The sequence below is a fragment of the Callionymus lyra genome, chromosome 1 (assembly GCF_982586985.1).
Source record: "Callionymus lyra chromosome 1, fCalLyr1.hap1.1, whole genome shotgun sequence".
In the NCBI taxonomy this organism is placed as follows: Eukaryota; Metazoa; Chordata; class Actinopteri; order Syngnathiformes; family Callionymidae; genus Callionymus; species Callionymus lyra.
The window spans coordinates 10110919-10131955 of record NC_141818.1 but is presented as its reverse complement, the minus strand read 5'-3'; the positions used below and the strand labels follow the sequence as shown (position 1 = coordinate 10131955).

General features: G+C 35.8%; 1 protein-coding gene across 4 annotated transcripts in view; it reads right to left on the bottom strand.

Annotated features, from left to right (window-relative positions):
- The window catches only part of grid2 (glutamate receptor, ionotropic, delta 2), a 447398-nt gene that overhangs the window by 77376 nt on the left and 348985 nt on the right, over positions 1-21037 (bottom strand). For all 4 annotated transcript variants that reach the window (XM_087792456.1, XM_087792434.1, XM_087792441.1 and 1 more), the window contains exon 12: positions 11939-12077. In XM_087792456.1, the coding sequence (XP_087648582.1) occupies positions 11939-12077 (139 nt within the window). The remainder of the gene's footprint in view (positions 1-11938; positions 12078-21037) is intronic.

Sequence of the window (21037 nt, the reverse complement as noted above, 5' to 3'; positions counted from 1 at the left end):
CTTCTTCGAACACACCCCCACACATCCCGACCGTGTTTTGATTAAAGTGTCACATCATATCTGTCGAGCGAAAGGGGGCGGAACGCCACCAGAGCGAATGAAAGGAGGACGGAGACGTCGTGTGCCGCCGTTTATTGGAATTGATTGATAACCACAATATTATGTAACTCACAAGGAAAAGCGCCTGCTGCGGCCGTCGGGTAACAAATCAGAAAAACGAACGTGGAAAAGAAAAACTTGTGCTGTGAGGGGAATATTGTCATGAAATAAATAAAAAAAACATGTTTATTTACCAACTAAATACACAACAGAGATTAAAAAAAAAAAAAAATACTATTGAACAAACCTGCCGACCGTGGAATAAGAGAGCGGCTGACTGGCAGTGTCCCGGAGCAAAGAATGAATGGATGGAGATGTGATTTTTCCATTTGAAACGTTATGTGCAAAATAGTCCCACCTTTGGCTATTCTGCTGCTTTGTATGCAGCGACACAACATGCGTCTGTTGACTTTGTTTCTAAACGACTGTTTTTTCTCACCGTGATCACAGACATTCGACGACAAAGAGATGTCAATACAACTGTGGAGAAACAATGTTAGACAAATCAACTTAAAGATGGAGTTTAAAGAAGCGCCCGAAACACATGGATATGATGATATGCAGTTTTCTTTTGATAACAAACCACACGGCGTGTATAAATAGCAAAAAAAAAGAAAATCGATCGGTTTCCATGACAATCGGCTGAAGGAGGAGTGACCCGCTGATTTTTGTTTCGCTTCATTTCACTAGTACTTATACATTCAGAACAGAAAAGTTTGGAATTAAAAACAGTTAAAAAAGATATTTGGAAAACCTTTTGTACAGAAAAGGCTGATTTTTGTCTCAGAGTCAAAGTGAACCAAAGGCCTGAAAACAAATGTGTTTGTGGTATCCCTTCTGTTCCCTCAGAGACGCAAGGGATAACACAAACATATTTGTTTCCCGGCCTGTGGGTCATCCTGACCCAGAGACAAGACAAAAAATAGCACAAACTCATTTGTTTTTGGGCCTTCGGGTCACTTTGACCCTGAGACAACACAAGAGACAACTAAAAACACATTTGTTGTTGGGCCTTTGGGTCACCTTGACCCTGGGACAAAACAAGGGATACCACAAACATATTCGTTTTCAGGCCTTCGGGTCACCTTGACGCCTGAGACAACCCAAAGGATACCTCAAACACATTCGTTTTCAGGCCTTCGGGTCACCTTGACTCTGAGACAACCCAAAGGATACCTCAAACACATTCGTTTTCAGGCCTTCGGGTCACCTTGACTCTGAGACAACCCAAAGGATACCTCAAACACATTCGTTTTCAGGCCTTCGGGTCACCTTGACTCTGAGACAACGCAATGGTTTGGAAAACTGAATACTTTATAGATGTCAGTGAAAACATTACAGCATCACCAACTAATTTTATTGAAATATTTTAGACCTTAACTGAGAACAAACATAAAAAGGATAATTTATTTTTATTTATGTCATTACATTGTTTCTTAATTCAACTCAATTGTATTTAAAGTGCACAGTTATATTGACTATACAGTTTAAATAACTTGATGAGTAAAAAACGTTTTAACAGGCAGAAACCTTGAGCAGAACCAACTCTTCATTGAGATGGAAAGACACAAGTTTAATTTTAAACGATATATTTAGATACTGAGCCTTGCACTATATCACTATATTCCGTATTTTAAGATAAGTTTTTATTTATTTTTAAGCACAAGGGATACCACAAACACATTCGTTTTCTGGCCTTAGGCAACATGTCATTAAATGTTTTCTTAATTCAGTTCAACTGTATTTAAAGTGCAAAGTTATATTAACTTAACAGTTTAAATAACTCAATAAAGAAACTGGTCCAAATGTTTTTTATGAGTAAAAACCGTTTTAACAGGCAGAAACCTCAAGCAGAACCAAACTCTCCATGAAGATGAACATCTGACACTACTCGAGTAGAAAGTTATTTTAAACAATATGTATTTAGATCTTGAAACATTATATTTGGTATATTTAGTGGGTTTTTTTTTTTTTTTAGATGAAGGTCCAACAAGTTCAATTTAAGGAAGAAAAAGATGATTCATTTTTGTTCTTTTCCCTTAAAATGCATTTGATCAGTAACACCAATTAAATAATAACCAGCTGCATTGGGACAACGTTTCTTGAGCGAATGTTTGTCCATGAAAGGAATATTTTCCAGCGAAAGGAAAGTAGCAGACGATGACAGACGATGTTTATCGGGTCCGTACTCTTGCATTAGCTTCATGTAAATAACGGGTGATGCTTCAGAAGTTAGAGGTAAACACATCGCTATGTTAGCGACTGTCATTCGGACCTCAGGGGAGTCAAAAAATGATCCACTTTTTATTGAATCACATGAAGCCCTTTATTCAGGGGATGTGATTTGAATTTGGTTAAACGTTGCCAGAGCTGCGATGGCTGCAGTGCATTATGGGACTTGAGTGGAGAAAGTGGTACGACTCAGGGGCCCGATGATCAAAGATTAAAACAAAGTCAATTCCTCGCAGAAATGTTTCTGAACTAATTACTCCGTGTTTGTGAGCGACACCGGTGGCGTCCAGAGACGACTTCCATGTCACGCGTGTTGTGTTTGACAGGAAACAAGTATGTTCTCTTTCAATTTTTCATTAAACTGATTGTAATACAATCCCAAAGCTGTGCCACGGAAGAACTTTTAATTACAACACGGTTGCTCATTCACAAAAAAAAAACACAACAACAAAGAAAACAAGTAACAAAGACGATGCTTTTATGGAAGGTCGCCGCGCGCTCTCCTCCTTTGCTTTGCCGTGTTCCTCCTCTTCTTCCTCGCTGACCCAATTTAACAAATTGCTTTGCAGATTTTAATGAACTCGGCCGTGAATGTTTTATTGTTGTCAATTAATCATGAGCCTTAATAATCCGCACTCGCCGTCGACTCCCGCGAGAATACGTTTGCCTGTCAGCGCCGACGCAGGATGTGAATCGCTCGAGCGGCAACTCGTGTTATTTTTCACTTTATGTACAAAAAAAAGATTATCCAAAAGGTCATGAAAAGTCTTAAATTTAATTTAATAAAAAGAGAATTACTTTGATTTTTTTTTCTTTTGTGTATTCAATTCAATGACAGAGTATTGAGCTAGTCAAATAATTGTTTTATTTATAATTTATTACAAGTTTAGGTCTTAAAAAAACAGATTACAAGTTTAAAGTAGTACAAAAGTCATTTATTACGAGATAAAAGTAATATAAAAAACATTTATTACGAGATTTAACTCGTATGTAAGTGGTTTATTACGAGATTAAAATAATAAAAAAATCATGTATCACGAGATTCAAGCGTACGAGAGTCATTTATTACTTGTACGAATGGCATTTATCATGAGATAAAATGAATAAAAAAAACACATTTATCACGAGATTAAATTGACAAATTAAGTGTTTTAAAATACATTAATAATTTATTAAAGTCATATGGAAGTCGTTTATTACGAGATTGAAGTATTTAAAAGTACATTACCAGATTGAAGTTATACAAGAGTCATTTAATACGAGATAAAAGTAATAAAAATAACTTTAATACGAGATTATAGTAATAAAAAAACATATATTATGATATTTAAGTCATACAAGAGTCAATTAATACGAGATAAAAGTAATGAAAATACATTTATTATGAGATTAAAGTAATTAAAATACATTTATCACAAGATTAAAGTAAAAAAAAACGAAAGCCTTTATTAAGAGATTGAAGTTTACGAAAGTAATTTATTACATGAAAGTGGTTTAAATTACATTTATTATTCATTAAAATTGTACAAAAAGTTTGTAACAAATGCATTTTTTTGGGCAACATTAATCTCGTTATGAATGCATTTTTGTACGACATTAATCTCTTAATAAATGATTTTCTTACGACTTGAATCTCGTAATAAATGATTTCCATGCAACCTAAATAATATTAAAAATAATATTATAAATAAATAATAAATATAAAAGGGGTCTTTTTTTAAGAGGCGCAGACAAAAATAATGCTTGAATTATTCGAGGGAAGTTAAAAATGGTTTAAAAGACAGTCTTTGTTTCTAGAAACAAGAATAATTTAATGTTTTAATACAAGTTACCAAAAAATATCTTAATTTCTATATACAAGACATTTTTGTGGATTTATCAGGTAAATGTGATTCATATTTTTCTACTTGGAACAAGACGTCAACACTCCATCATCATCATCATCATCATCATGTGTACTTTTTATTCCTTGCCTGAATAAAAACAGCAATTGAATTTATCAATTCTATGTAAGTGATTTGACAGTGGTCGTTCCGGTCCCTTGAAATCTATTTTTTTTCTTCTTTACAATAATCATTGAACACATATTGAGAGCAGCGTTCCCCGAAGAAGAAAGAACATAATTAAGTCAAATCATTAGTGATATTTATCCCGACAGGAGCCGAATAATGCATTTATGCATAATAATTGCATTATTTTGCAGATGAAAACCATCAAACCAGCGTGATTTTATTCAGAGTCATCTCTTATTCACGTAGCCGTCATCCTCCAGGATGGTTTCATATACGCATTTCCTGCATCAGTAAATATTTGTCGTCTCCCGCTGAGAAGAGTCGGATGATAATGGAAAACAATATGGAACCTGACAGTCGTCGCACTTCTTCAGTGTGCGAGAGTCGAGCCGTCGTGTCAAGGACAGCGACTCCGGTGTTTGTTCTCCGACAAACCTTGGTGACCGTCCTCTCTGAAGCTTCTCGTGTCGCAGTCACAGTCGACGACTCAAAGAATGACTGGAGCGAGCCGCAGATTAATTCATCCGGGGGAACAAATAAAAATTCAAGTACCTGAGAGCATTCAAAGCAGCCTCTGATCCTTTGCAAACCGTTCGGGTGTTTCAGGGTCAGTCGTTTAAGAAGAGTTGGATTCAAAATGAATCCCTGTGAGGCTTGAACTCCTGCGATGCTCAGTAATGGAGCGAGCCCGTTTAAAACTTACATTAAATACAGTATTTTATTTCTTTCCAACTTCCTGCGACCTGTTCACTCGTGTTTACTTCGGTTTAGAACCCGAAAACTTTTATTGCGGCAGTAAAGGATAAATAAATGGACTAATACGAATGAAATAAAAAGAGAATAATAAAATAAAACACAATAGACTACACTAAAATGAGAGACTATGCCATAAAATGCCCTATAAATAAATAATTAATAAAAATAATTGAATTAAACAATATATCTAATCCGGGTAGAAGGAGTTCTTGAAAAGTTTAGAAAATCATCTTTAAAACTTTTTCAAGAGAAAAAAAAGAAGTAGCTTTTTATGTGTTGTTGATTTAATGCGACCTTAAGTTTTTACTTTTATAAAAAATTGGAAAAATGTAATTTCAAAGGGTTAAAATTCAGATGAATAAAAAAACAAATCTGTTAATTATTGAATAATAATCATGTTGTTTAAGAGGTCAAAGAGTTTAACAGTGTCTAGAAAAACACTACAGAACAATTTTGTGTCTTTTATGTCCAACCCATAATACTTTGCAATAAAATAAATATATTAGAAAAGCACTTGGAGAGCGCAGACATATTCCAAGCAGCATTTATTTATTTATGTTTTATAGTTATAAAGTTGGCTGGGTCCAGATGCCAGTTTAAAACACCAACAAAATGTAATATCCTGTTCTTCGTACTCTCATTTTTTAATCATTTTAAATCCAATAACTAACTTTTAAAGTAGCTTAACCATAAACTGACAAAAAGATTTAAAAAAAAGAAAAATAGTTTACATGTTTATTTCGACACAATAACAATAAATATCGGTGTCGTCATTAAAATCACTCAACAGTGTATTTAAATACCTTCTGACCGCTTAACATTAGTTTATCCGCCCAATGTGGCCCCTGTGCCTTAAGTTTAAAGTGAATAATATTGCAGAAACTGCACCTTTCACTTTCTATCTTTTCAGTCCACACAGAAAAAACAGAGACATTTGTGATCGAACAGGAGAAAACATAAGGAGCTGAAAGTGTTAATAGTTTTCCTGCCTCATTGCCCTCCGTTCGCGGTTACCATAGCAACCAAGGTCACAGCTTATTGCCCTCCTTTGTGAGAAGATGATTGTCCACACACAGGTGGGAAGTGAACTCGGCGTGAACTCCGAATGCGACGGAATCCTCGGCGATGTGCGGCGCCGCAAAGTCCTCGCCGGCCGGGTGTGTAGGTGGCAGAACAACCGGCACGAATGTTAAAGACGCCCACCAGGGACACGGAGACGTGGACGTCTTTCATATCTTCTCTGCTGATCCGAGGATTGACCCGAGATCCCGCAATTAAAGCGCTCATTGGCCCTTGATCGTATTGGATTATTCATGCTAATATAGATCTTTTAATGCTGCTTCTTCATTATCATTTTCCACGTCTAGAGTTGGTCACTCGGACGTGGGAGAATCAACCATGAAACCATCTTCGTCTCGTTGTTGTCAACTTCACGATGTCGTCCCGGAAACTCAGGCTCTTCACGTCGCTGATAGATTGAGAAGAACTTTCTACGAGCACTTGTACATTTGATTAGAGAAAGTATTTGCTCATTTATTTGTTGTAAAAGACAGATAAAATGTGAAATATATCGTTGTTCCTACAGTGTCGCACTATATCGCACTATGTATAGTATCGTCACACATGTATCGTGATACGTATCGTATCGTCACACGTGTATCGTGATACGTATTGTATCGTCACACATGTATCGTGATACGTATCGTATCCTCACACGTGTATCGTGATACGTATCGTATCGTCACACATGTATCGTGATACGTATCGTATCGTCACACGTGTATCGTGATACGTATCGTATCGTCACACGTGTATCGTGATACGTATCGTATCGCCAGATTCTTGTCTATACACAACTTTACTGTGTATACTTAGTATGTAACCGGAAAAACAACACTACACAAAGAGTGTAATGCTTTTATCCATCTCTGCCTTTTACAAGACAAAATGATGTATCAGAGTAAGGACAACAAATAAGGACCTCAAAATGTATACATGGCTGTACGTACTATACTGAATGTAAAGTGCAGTGATTTGTTTTCGTTTGAAGGGGGGTTTCGAAGGGGGGGGGGGGTCTGTTTTATTGTTTTAAGCTTGAAATTCCTGTCTGAATTTGTAACAATTTTAAAAAGTGTCAATAAAAATATCTTTAAAAAAAGGTAACAGTACAACATGAGAGAAACATGGTCAAAACATGAGAAAAAAGCTTTATATATCATTATATAAAGGTAAAAAATGTAATTTATGCCAAGCATCGTCTTTATTTTGACGATGTTATTGCCATAAATGTAGCTTAAGCTCGACTTGTGGCTTTTTCCTCTCATAAGGTTTGGAGTGAAGTAGTCCAAGTCATCGGCTTTAATCTCAATCACTCTAAGGTCCAAAATCCATTTACCAAAGCGTCTCTAACCAGGAATATACAATTCCCATCAAAATCCTGGAAATCTCCTGCAGAAATAGATCAGTTTCATTATATATTGAATAGCTGTATTCTTTTTTTACATTTTTTTTAAACCATTGAATAATTTTTGGGAATATTTGAATTGAATAATTTCTATATTGAAAGGTTGAATGAGATATTTATTGTATATTAAATTAAATAATTCGACTTTTTTTTTTAAATGTAAAAGTGTTATTATAGAATAATGTGATTGGATGATTTTTAATTATATTAAATATTATGATTTAAAAAATAGAATATTATTTAAAATGAATACATTTGGTTTTACACCTAGAGTTTGATATTCTTATTCCAATAATTCAATATATTACTATATATTCTATATATTAGTTGCTCTAGCTTTTAAAACAGTAAATATTATGAAGAAGTTTTTTCGTGGTAGACATTCAAGATCCAGTTTCCAACTTTGTTTTTGGTTGTTCAAATGAAGGTTAAAATTCTAGCCGCGTCACAGATGTGTATTCCTGCCGGTGCGTAAAGCACATATTGCTCCGGTGATTTTGTTTTCCATGTCACGCGACAAACTCGGTGTAAAAATCGTACCAGAAAGCCCTTCACGCCCTAGAATGTGTCCCTTTTTGTCGTCCATTCTAAAATTGCTACCGACTTCTGGTCTCACACACCAGTTCGTCCACCAGTGGTCGAGTCCGGTTTGTATCGGCTTCCTTCACGTCTCTTCAATCTTTCACCGTTTTCCTAAAGGGCTGCTGTTGAAATTGAGGGGAAACATCCACGCGTGAAATTGTCCAGAGAGGGCTGTGAATGCTTGCTTGTTATTTCATTTCCAGGATGAAACAAGAGCATTAATATTTAAAAGCCTCGGCTATCCTGGCGGTGCACTGGGAACCACAGCGCCTCCATCCTTCCTCCACAGCCTCTTTCCTGTCTCTCCGTCTTTTTTTTTTTAACCCTTTTTCTTCCCTCTAGCGCTCAAAGATCCAGTGACTGACACATCAACACTGTGTTCTTTATGATGTTTTATATATATTAACATTCTCCATTAATATTCTACTTACTTAAATTTGTTAACGTGACTTTATATTAACTATACAACTTTGTAAGAGACACGATCCTTGTTCTATACTTGGAAACTAACTATTTTTTTAACAACCTTCTAAATGGAAATTCACAATGATAAAAATGTTGCAAAACAAAAAGAAGAAATCTTCAAAAACAACTTGTGTAGCCAATTTTAAAAAAAACAATTAAACCGATTTAACAAATTGCAGAAACTGTTAATTACAGACACGAAGCTCATTCTATTTTTCAAGTTTCATTTTACCATCGATTTTGTGCAGCTCGAGCTCCACTTTCTTTTTTTGTGTTTTGTGGGCAACTGCCACCTGCATTTTAATCTGTCTGACTAATAATATCAGTGATATTTCAAATGCTAATATTTGTCTCAAGCAGGCAATTGAACAAACAAATTAACAGGATTTTTTTTTTTTGCTAGATTTATTTCTGTAAAAAATGTTTTATTTGAAAAAGGTGAATTAGCTTAAACACATTTTATTTAATTGCATGAATTCCACATTTTTTTTCAGCAACAGTGAAGCTTCTACTCAAGATTTAAACTTAGCATCATGTCCACTAAGGGTTGGGATTATTTTCAGAGTAATCCATTCCTTTTTAGAGCTATAGGCCAAAATGTTTGTTCATTTTAATGTAGCAACTGATGCTCAGTTGTCTTCATCTTCCAAAAAAACAAACTTAAAACATCCAAATACCGTCAATACTGCTCGTCTGCAATGTCTGTCTGGTTGTCAAACCTCGCCGTGCGAAATTGTTCCGGAAAAACATAAACAAGTCTTTACTTTAAGCTTTTTTTGAGCGGACACTGCTAGGCTAGCTGCAAGGTTAGCTACTCGGGCCTAGCTACTATGGCCTAGCTACTATGGACTAGCTACTATGGCCTAGCTACTATGGCCTAGCTACTATGGCCTAGCTACTCGGGCCTAGCTACTATGGCCTAGCTACTATGGCCTAGCTACTAGGGCCTAGCTACTAGGGCCTAGCTACTATGGCCTAGCTACTCGGGCCTAGCTACTAGGGCCTAGCTACTATGGCCTAGCTACTATGGCCTAGCTACTATGGCCTAGCTACTAGGAGGCCAACATCCTAAACGGACAGGAAGTACTCTGGGTAAATATCGCAAACACTTCCAGTCCACTTTATACACTGAAAACACTCGGGAGGGTGAGTAGAAAATGAGTGAATTTTTGGCTGAACTAAACCTTTAGTTAGGAATGTTTTATTTTAAATATTATACTTGCTAGCATAGCTCGCGGTAGCTGAAGCCAACCTGGTCAAATATCACTGAGCATTTTAGAGGTTAAAATATGAATTATTTAAATCCCCAATTCAATAAGAAAAACTCTAATTTCCTATTCTTTAATTTATGGTTTCAGAAAAACGATGCATGATTAAAATAAATGTATCTATTATGAGTTTTAAAGATGAATCTAACAGATTATTCTTTGCACGTTGATTACATGACCCTGACAATAAGACCACCTTTAGTCCACCTGTTATAGCTCGTGTAAAAAGCGCAGAAGTGCAACTGTTTCCAAGTCAGCCACCCACCTGATGAATCCTAAAGAGACGAATAAAAGCCTGGAATGTAATGAAAATAATCGTATTTCTGGATCCCACACAAAAATCAAATATGCACGACGGGACCTCTTAAAGGGAAGGATATTGGCCAAAGGGAAAAAAAACCCAGAGCTGCAAAGCAGACGGAAACAAATTTAGAGACAGATCGTGATGAGATCTCTCGAAATAAATGCTGTTTATTCCAAAGCCAAGCACAATTAACTGTGGCACTGCCGGGCAGAGCGGATGCTTCAGCAGATGATTAGTCCAATGAGGGATGAGAGCTTCCTCGTGCCACCAGGAGAGAAGTGGGCAAACATTATCACAGGGGAAGATAAACTAAAGACAAGCAGCTTTGGGGAGTGTGTGTGTGTGTGTGTGTGTGTGTGTGTGGAGGCTGAGAAAATGAGCAGCGCTGGAAACTCGAGCGAGAGAAACATGCATAAACATTCTTGGTGTCGTATAACTGGTCATTATTCACGCAATCGCCATGAAGGATCGGAACTTAAGTCCAACAGGAAATGACTCGTAAGGATGAAGGAGGCAGACGTGAGGGATTAAAAATGTGTGTCATGTAAGGAAAGTTACTTCTGCCTGCTTGAATTAAATAAAAAAGAAAACAAGTAGGGACTTTTATGTATTTTATGTATTTTAGCAACAGGTGCTCAACTAGTTACCCTCTAAAGATACAAATAAAAAGGCTTTTTTTTATTTGAAATAAAAAGTAAAGAGAAATGATCTAATAAAATATGAAATGTCAATGTTACACTATTTTAAGATAAGATAAGATATTCCTTCCTTGATTTTTTCTGAACTCCTGTGTTGTTCTTAGTGTTATCTTGATCTTTTAAGTATATATTTTATCGAGTATTGTTTCGATTGTTTAAGCGCTTTGTGACCCTGGTCTGGAAAAGCGCTCTATAAATATAAATTACTTACTTACTTATTATTCCCTCTTACAGCAGCAACAATAAAAACAATAGAGTACATATTCAATAATAAATACATTATATGAAAATACATTAAAGGATACTGAATACTAAACAGTAGTATAAAGTATATTTTGTGTAATTTTAGCAAAGACCTTCATCTAAAATATTTGGGTACGCTGCATTGGTCTAAATTATTCCCCATATATTTGTACGACTTTAGTTTTCGCAACATTCTTTTTAAGCATTTGAGAAAGCAGGTAAAGGGGCCTGAGAAAGTAGGGGCTTGAGAAAGTGGCTGGAGGGGCCAATGGATCAATGACTGTAGATCTACTGCCACGATTGACTACATTAAAAGTAACAAATTCCGACTTATCTACCACGATGAAGGAAAGTACGAGAGGTCGTATTGTTTTTTTTAAGAGCGGGTAATAGTTAAAGTGACAATACGCAAGTTGAAATATCTTGTTTCTGGTGACCCCTTGCGTCATAAAATTGTACCTGCAACACCATACGCATCTCTGTTGTGCTATTGCCAAATACAGCATGTGGATTTGTTTTCAAAATAAGATAAAAAAGGATCTAGTTGTATCAGTTTCTGGTGACTTCAAAAAGTTATATGAAAACACTCTCTTGGACCGACTGCTGTATGGACGACTGGTGGTCACATGACATCAATGACAAAAGATCATTAAAGGAATAGCAAGAGAGTCATAAATGCTAAAAAATTAAACCATCATTATAGAAAATATGAACAAAATAAAGTGAAAAAATGTTACGTATTGCTGCTTTAATCACGTTCTGTGCCGATTTTGGTCCTTTTACTTTGACAGGAATATGAATCCAATAACACTCACTGTATGGAGTTCTCGATGCGTGAGATGGTCAGAAACGCCGCCAGGTTAGCCGTGTACGAGGAGATGACGATCAAGGCGAACATCCACCAGAAGCCCATCATCATCCTGGTGGCCAGGGTCGTGTATGGCACTTCACCACCTGCAGGGGAAAAAAACAACAACATATTTTCAATAAGAAAAAAAACTATTATGGGATGTGTGATCAGGGAATACAGGCATCGTTCATACATTCATTTCGTGACGTCTCCGACACATCTCAATAAAAATAAATTAAAAGAAAAAGAAAGTAAATGTTTTATCGCACAATAATGTGCACGGAGCTAAATAACGGCGGCAGGAAGAGAGCGATGGCGGCGTCTCGTGCCACGAGGAGCATCAAGGTGTGGAGGGAAGAGGCCATTATGAAATATGAACGGCTTCGTCACACGAGTAACAGAACCGCACACGCGCTAATGATTGATTCGCAGCCGACGGCTTTTATTGGAGTCTATTAGAAATTAACCTCATTCATCCTTGCAGAGGGGATCACACCCACCCACACCCACCCACCCACCGCCATCACCCCCCACGGGAGACTCAATAATACATATGACACCCTACATAATCCAATATTCTCTTTATCTCACCCCTCCTCTTTATTCACCGTATTCCATTTTTTTTTTTCTTCCTCCATTTTCCTTTCAGGCCTTTCCTGCGTTTGTGAGCAACATTTGATTTAATTTGAATTTCTTATCGCTCTCCTTCACTCTCAGGCAATATCTTCGCTGTTGACATCAGACTTTACCAGCCGCCTGCAGGCGTTCAAACATCTCCTGCTGCAGTCGCGTGAAGATTCCTTCAACGTGTTGTAAGTGGCTTTCCTTGGAAGATACGGGATTTCAGGAGTGGAAATGAATATTGCATTTGTTTGTTCACACTTGGGTTATTGGTATTTGTCATTAATCTTCACTGGGAGAACAAACATAGAAGAGGAGGGAATAATCCTTGTGTAGACTTTTACTCTCACATTTAAATAAAACAATTCTGAGGAGAAAAAAAAACACCCATTATTTTTTCTTAATTTTATGGCTTTTTTAATCTTCAAGCTCTACTTTGACCTTCAATGAAGGAATGTTTGGCCTTTAGAGCTTTTCAGGTTCGTATTTTAAAGGTCAACCACTTTGCAGACAATAGCGACTGATTCAGGTTCGATCAAGTGTGAACGATCGCTGTCGTAAAAAAGTTGTGGCCAAAAAAATAAAATAAAATCCTCACTTTCAAGGAAAAATCGTATGAAACTAATAAACGCAAGACCAGGATGTTATGTGGACTTAAAATATGTGTTCAGATTACATAAGTAGAGTAGGAACCAGAAATTCTTTATACACTGTATGGAACATGAATATTATTTGATTAGTTCTCAATGTAATGTTTTTCTAAATTTGAATTGTATTCAAATTCAAATTTCATTTAATTTTATTTTGTATTACCCGTCTGCTGTCCACAACATGATTATTATTGAATTACATTTCAATGTTTTATATTTTTTTCTATTAATTAATTAATCTCTATTTATTGAATTTGTATTATTTATTTTCATTTTTCAATGTCACTACAACAAATATTATTGTTATTATTATTATTATTATTATAATTTTTTTTTATTCTGAAAGTTTTTTTCTTTCTTTTTTTTTAACTTATCATTTCAAACTTAAACAAATAGAGAATATAAATAATATAAGTAAGTAAGTAAGTAATTTGTATTTATAAAGAGCTATTCCAGACCAGGGTCACAAAGCGCTTAAACAATCAAAACTATACTCAATAAAATATATACTTTAAAGATCAAGATAATACTGAGAACAACACAGGAGTTCCAGAAAATCAAGGAAAAGCAAATAAAAATGTACACAACTTAATATAAATATTTAGTGTTTTAAATACCATCACATTAACTGGCTTCTACTGCAATGCATGCTGGGACGCTCAGTTAAAAAAAAGATTGATGAACCTGGTTTGTTTATTCACATATAGATATATATATATAGATACACATATTGATGCGATGCAATTATTATTGATTAAAGATCGTTCCATTGATGGTTTTGTGACAGTAAGTGATGTTTGTGTAACAGAGACATGTTTTCTTAATTGTTTTTGTCAAACAAGTTGATCAATAATTTACACACAATCACAGGAACTCAACAAATCCCACTTAATGTGCTCTTAAAAATAACATCATAGTATATCTACAATTACATTTTCGTAATGATATGAACAAAAGTATCTTTGCCAGAGTAAGCGACTTGTTACTGATGAGCTTCAGCTAATAATAAAACATTTAAAAATAAAAACCTTAGACAGCACATTGTCCTTTTAAAATAAACTGAACTAAACTGAACCAAACTAAACAAAATGATAGGTGGAATTTACGAATGATATTTATATTATATATGATTATTATACCTTATATTTTGTAACTGAATTGACCGAGTGGGCTTTGGAACTCAAGGATTGAGCGCCAACTGGAGACGTTGATATTAATATATAGGTCTTTCAACCACATCACAAAAGTTTAAAAAAGTTGAACAAATGTTCCTGATCCTTCAACTGAGAAAAATCTCTAAACTTAGGAAAATGTTGTCGGAACATGATCTGGAGCTTTTAATCCATGCGTTTGTTTCTTCTCGTCTGGACTATTGTAACAGTTTGTTTTCATGTCTTAACAAGAAGGAGCTGTCTCGTCTGCAGTTGATTCAGAACTCTGCAGCCAGAATTCTAACCTGCTCTAGTAGAAGAACTCACATTTCTCCGATCCTTAAAACTCTTCACTGGCTGCCAGTTTCTTTCAGGATCAACTTTAAAATTCTGGTTCTTACTTTCAGAGCTATTCATGGTCAGGCTCCTCCTTACATCACTGATCTGATCCAGCCTTACACCCCAGCTCGGGCTCTGAGGTCTGTGGATCAGAATCTACTTATGGTTCCTCCATACGGCTCAGGACCAGAGGAGAGAAATCTTTTCAGGCTGTTGCTCCTAAGCTTTGGAACAATCTTCCTCTCTCTTTGCGCTTGATGGATCTACTGACTCCTTTAAGAAACATCTTAAGACGTTTCTATTTGTTCAGGCTTTTCCTTGAATTTCTCGAACTCCTGTGTTGTTCTCAGTATTATCTTGATCTTTAAAGTATGTACTTTTTTGAGTATTGTTTTGATTGTCTAAGCGCTTTGTGACCCTGGTCTCGAAAAGCGCTATATAAATAAATATTACTTACTTACTTACTTAGTTACTTACTTATACTTCTTAAAGCGGCGACAAAAATAAAAAAAAGATAAAATCCAAACACATTTCAAAACAGTAAAAACTGTTGTAAACTTGTTTAGATTATGTATTAAATACATTTACCTACTACGTAATTCATTTTAATTTATGTATTTCTGTTGAAAAGCATAACTTTTGACTTTACATTGTCAGTGTAACCAGAAGTATTATCGCCATCATTTCACAGTTTTAAGGAGTTAAAAGACATTTGATGTCACAAAAAAAGTTTAAGATTCTAGCTGACCATAGAAAAAAAAAGAAATCCATCCATCAATCATAATCTCCACTTATACGCTTCTCTGAACAAGATGTTTCTCCAGCTTTCAGGCAGTTAAAAAAATAGAAAAAAAAAAATATATATCCCAGAAGGATGTCAGTGCGCAGTAATATCAGCGAGACATTGAAGACGACAGCTGCTCAACTTGTGCATTAGAGGAGTGTGTGCGATCTAAAGCACAAATACACAGCAGTGTAAGTGCGTCTTCAGAGTGAACGACAGCTTGGATAAATAAAACGTTGAGGTCTTTGACCTAAAGGCCACGGCTCTGCTCACAGAAAAGTCGTAACGGCTCACTCAGCAACTCCTGTTATTGATTATTATATTAATATATATATATATAAGAAGAACATGTCATGTGTCGACAAGATGGAAGTGTAAAGTTAGAGACGTGGCAGAATTGTTTCAAGTGATACTATAGATCAACTCTGAGCGTTGAAAAGGATCAATTAATGAAATATATTAAGATTTAAGTGTGTAATGTTACTTCTTAAAAAAAAAAAGATTAACAAGACTTTAATCTGCCGTGAAGATTCTTTGATATCGCGCTCGTACGAGACCCGCTAACAGCTGCACTTATTAATCCTTATCTTCCACCTTTAATTCAATCAGTCCCGGCTGCAACTTCTCCTCATTTTTGGGTCTAAATCCATGCGAGTGTCTTTTTTCCTCCAGACTGCTCCACCAGCAGAGACTCGTGGATACTGATTCTGTTTCTAGTCCGGAGGGAAGCTATAATCTGTCCATCTGCTCTTGCTCTGCCTCGTGGTCTCCGCTGAGCCCGACGTGCCTAAAATAACCCCCAAAAGAGGACGAGCAGCAGTTTTTTCCCCCCCATAAAATACTGAATTTACCTCACCCGGCTTGTTTTAAGGAGGGAATTCAGCACCTTCTCTACGGGTCTCTGGAGAGAGTCTGGCGGAGGTCGAACGCGTGAAGATTTCAAATTTCGTTTTTCGTCTCAATTTTGTGGCGGCTAGAGTCGTTCAATGACCCCGAACATGGATCTAAAAGACTCTTACATTGAAATAAAAATGTTATTATATAGTGCTAGATAAAGACAAAACTTTTTTTGAATACGATTTGTCAAGTTGATCGGTCATTTACACATAATACCAGGAATTTAACAACATTTAATTAACCGTGTTTTTCAAAGTAAAACGACAGTATGTTGCTTAAACTAAAATTTAACTAAATTATTTTTTCCACAGTAACATCCGGAAGATACGAATGAATAAACACAGTAAAATACAAATTAAAATAAAATGTACAACATTTTAACAAGTAATAAATAATGATATTTAATAGTGATAGTCGTGGTATCTTTTGTTACTGACTTAAAGTGAACATATCAAGCTAAAAATTGTTTTTATATTTATAGCATTAGAACAAATTTAAAGTGTTAATTTAATGCATGCATGTCAATCCGATTATAAAAGTAAAGCTGAACAAATTTTGGTATTTATTCTTCTTAATGCAACAACAAAAAAAAGGAAAATCCAACATATAATAACAGAGTAAAAACTAGAGTCAACTTTTCGCAATGACTAAAATAGCAGTTACCTAATAAAGATGTTCTTTTTTGTGTTTTATGTTGAAAAGCATTACATAAAATTCCTATTCCTAACATTGCTAATAAAAAGTTTCTGATTCCGATTTAGTTTTTGGCTTCACAGTTTGTCAGTTCCATTGGTGGTGTTGTAGACAGGAAGGGAATGTTTTCTTAATTATCCTTTCCAAACAAGTGGATCAATAATATACACACAATCACAGAAACTCAACAAATCTCATTAAATGTTCTTTTAAGTTCTAAGTGCGATTTATTTTTTGGCTTCACAGTTCTTCAGTTTAGCCAGAAACGCTGATCTGTATTATTTCAAGTTGTCGACACGAGTTAAAAGGAAAGTTTTAACGGCTTAAAAAAACTTTATCCGACTCACTTTGAAACGACCTCTGGGTGGTACAAGGTGTTTGAATAAAAACCATATCATTTATTTGACGTGTATTCGTGTCGAGCTCCTGCTGTGTCTGGACTCCGTGTTTGACTCTTGAACTTCAGCGTCAACGTAATGAGATCAAAGGCAGAACATCAGCCATGAGAAGAGAAGGTTATTTTTCTCGGGAAAAACAGGAGGCGACCGACGAGACGACCCAAGGATGTGTTCGTGTTCAAGGTTCCGATCCATCACAGGAGGTGTTCAAAACTGTTTGCGCCGCAACCATGAATAATCAATGCTTTTATTTCATTATCAAGTGACAACAGAGATCTGTCGCTTGAAGGACCCTTGTGTTGTCTCTGGGTCAAGGTGACCCGGTGGCCAGCAATACATATGCAGTGGCGGAGGTTGTTATTCTTGACCCAGAGATAACAAAAGAGATCCCACAAACACATTTGTTTCCAGGCCACTGGGTCACCTTGACCCAAAATGCAACCATGTCAGAGGCTTTTCTTAAAAGCACTTGCCGCTGCATGAAAGAGAGCCGTAACCAACTGAAAAAAAGTTGAAATGAAAAACCCAGCGTGACGAAGCTGATGTCAGCTCCCATGACGCCGCCATCATCCTGCTCAAATGACGCAACTTCTTTTTAACCACAACATTTGAACAATTCCATTCACTCGCACCCCGGAGCGCGTCGAAGAACAACAAAGTGCGAGAAAAGTGTCTTTCATGTGTTCACGGAAATATTCAGTCATCAAAGTGCATGGATGTGTTAGCTGGACCAAAGGAAGCCGCCGCCGCCAGTTTTTGAAAAACATGATGTAGCAAACGTCTGAGGTGCAACTAAGGGAAATGGTTTCATATCTAAAGCATAATTCCAAATTTTCACCACCGCATAGTGTGAGTAAGTAAGTAAAGGTTATTTGTAAAGCGTCTTTCTAGACCAGGGTCACAAAGCACTTAAACAATCAAAAACAATACACAGTTAAAATATAAACTTTGAAAGATCAAGACACATAAGACAAACACAGGAGTCTCAGAAAATCTGCGAAAAGCACAAATAAAAATGTCTTAAGATGTTTCTTAAAGGAGTCAGTAGATCATCAAACACAGAGGGAGAGGAAGATCGTTCCAAAGCTTAGGAGCAACAGTCTGGAAGGATTTCTCTCCTCTGGTCCTGAACCGTGTTCAGGAACCATCAGTAGATTCTGATCCACAGACCTCAGAGCCCGAGCTGGGGTGTAAGGCTGGATCAGATCACTTATGTAAGTGCTGACCATGAATAGATCTGAAAGTAAGAACCAGAATTTTGAAATTGATCCTGAAAGAAACTGTTAGCCAGTGAAGAGTTTTAAGGATCGGAGAAATGTGAGTTCTTCTACTAGAGCGGGTCAGAATTCTCGCTGCAGAATTTAAAGACTCCTCAGCTACTCAAACTAAGTTTAGTGGTTAAAATACAAACATGTATTTTGGATGATTAAACATTTTTCAGTCCTGAGTTTAAAATGATGATCTTTATGATTATATTAGCAAGTTTATATTTGTGCTTTAACATGTTGTTGAGAAGTAGATTTAAAAAAGTTGTTTTTTCCTCAGAGAAAAAGTGAGTTTCATCGGCGCTGGGATTCAGCTGATCTACTGTAGCTCCAGGTAGACTTTCAGTCAGTGGGTGGATTGTATATCATCAGTTTTGTTTACTTATGCATCAAAGTAGTTTCCATTCTAGCTGTTTTTTAATTGTTTGGGGAGAAAAGTTTAAAAACACTGACCTGAAATATATTTTTTATATGTTTATTCAAAACTTTTATTGAAAAATCTCAATAAAACTTTCTATTTACATTACATTTCCAAAAAGAAATAACATGCTCAAGTTTTCAAGGATTTTTTTGTGGGTCTGTGTTTTGTCTTCCACACCTAGAAACACTCATTTACAAACACAATTATATGTATTCCTTCCTTTTTCTTTTGCCAAATATATATTTTTATTGTCCATCAAACGAAGAAATATTTAAGAAAAAAATGCGATTCAAAATTGAAGGAAACTACAAGTAAGGAGTAAATCCATCAACAATATCAACCTTATTAAACTCATATTTATTTCCACAATTCAATTTGTTTTTTGATATTCTTTCTTTTTTCCCTTTTTTTTCATTCTAGTATTCATTCTTCCACAAGGTACACTAAGTGGCTGCTTAAGGAAAATTCAACAAACCACCTTTTTATTTAGTGAGGTGAGGACAATTTGATACCATTTACATTTTTTACTTTTTAACGCAAAAGTAAAACAAAAATTAAAGAAAAATCAGACTAAAAGTTCAGCTTCATCTGAGGGATGATTCCAGACACCGGTGCTATGTTAAAAATGTTGCTTAAAAAACACAGAAAAAAAAGGATTACAAATAAAAAATGTGTTTTTCCATGTATGATAGAAGGAGTTTTGTAGAAGCAAATGAAGAAAAGTTGAAGCAGCAAAAACAATCTTGATTGTTTCTCGGCTGCACGTCGAAGATATTCTTATCTTGTGTTGATTTAATTTGTCGTCCTAATGGAAGTAAAGCGACACTAAACATGTGTTAGTGTGTTTTCATTTAACTTGTCGGTGATCACATGACACCCATGATTAGTTTTATAGATAATGACAGATCTTAATATTATACGTAGGATTTTATATCATGAATAAATCATGATAATGAACGGTAACTAATCCAACTTTTCCATAAACTATTTTCCCACGAACCCTCAACGGTGAGTTTGTAAAACAGCCGAGACTCGGCTGATGGACGCGTCACAGTCGCGAGAAGCGCCTTTTTTTTTTTTTTGTTCCCCGAGTCGGCTTCTATTAGGCTGTCAGCTGCTACAAGTGTCAAGATGGTGATGTGGATTTGGCAGAAGAACTACAGTTGAGATTTTTTTTTTTCCTTCCTCCCACAGCGTGCTTTCACTTCTCTTTGAAGAGCTTAGAAGGATGATAAATATTAAATAAGCGTTTCTTCAAGGTGAGGATGATTCGATAAGTTGGTCGGGGATGAAGACGATTGTGAAAAGATGGAGAAAAAAAAAGAAATAAAACATTGTTTGAGAAGAACTGAAAAGTGACAAGGCTGACATGTCCTGGGTGGAAAAATTACATTAATGAATTAAAATGGTTAAAATCAATTGAGTAAATCTATTAAAAATAGAAATTAAATCAAGAAGGAGTTGTTTGCCTGCAGTTTATACAAAACTCTGCAGCAGGAATTCTGACCTGCTCTAGTAGAAGAACTCACATTCCTCCGATCCTTAAAACTCTTCACTTGCTGCCAGTTTCTTTCAGGTTCAATTTTAAAATTCTGGTTCTTACTTTCAGATCTATTCATGGTCAGACTCCTTCAAGAAACATCTTAAGACATTTTTATTCGTGCAGGCTTTTCATTGATTTTGTGAGACTCCTGTGTTTGTCTCGGTGGTGTCTTGAGCTTTTAATCATATATTTTATTGGGTATTGTTTTTGATTGTTTAAGCGCTTTGTGACCCTGGTCTGGAAAAGCACTCTACAAATATCACTCCTACTTATTTTTATTAAACTCAATCGATTTTTTTTTT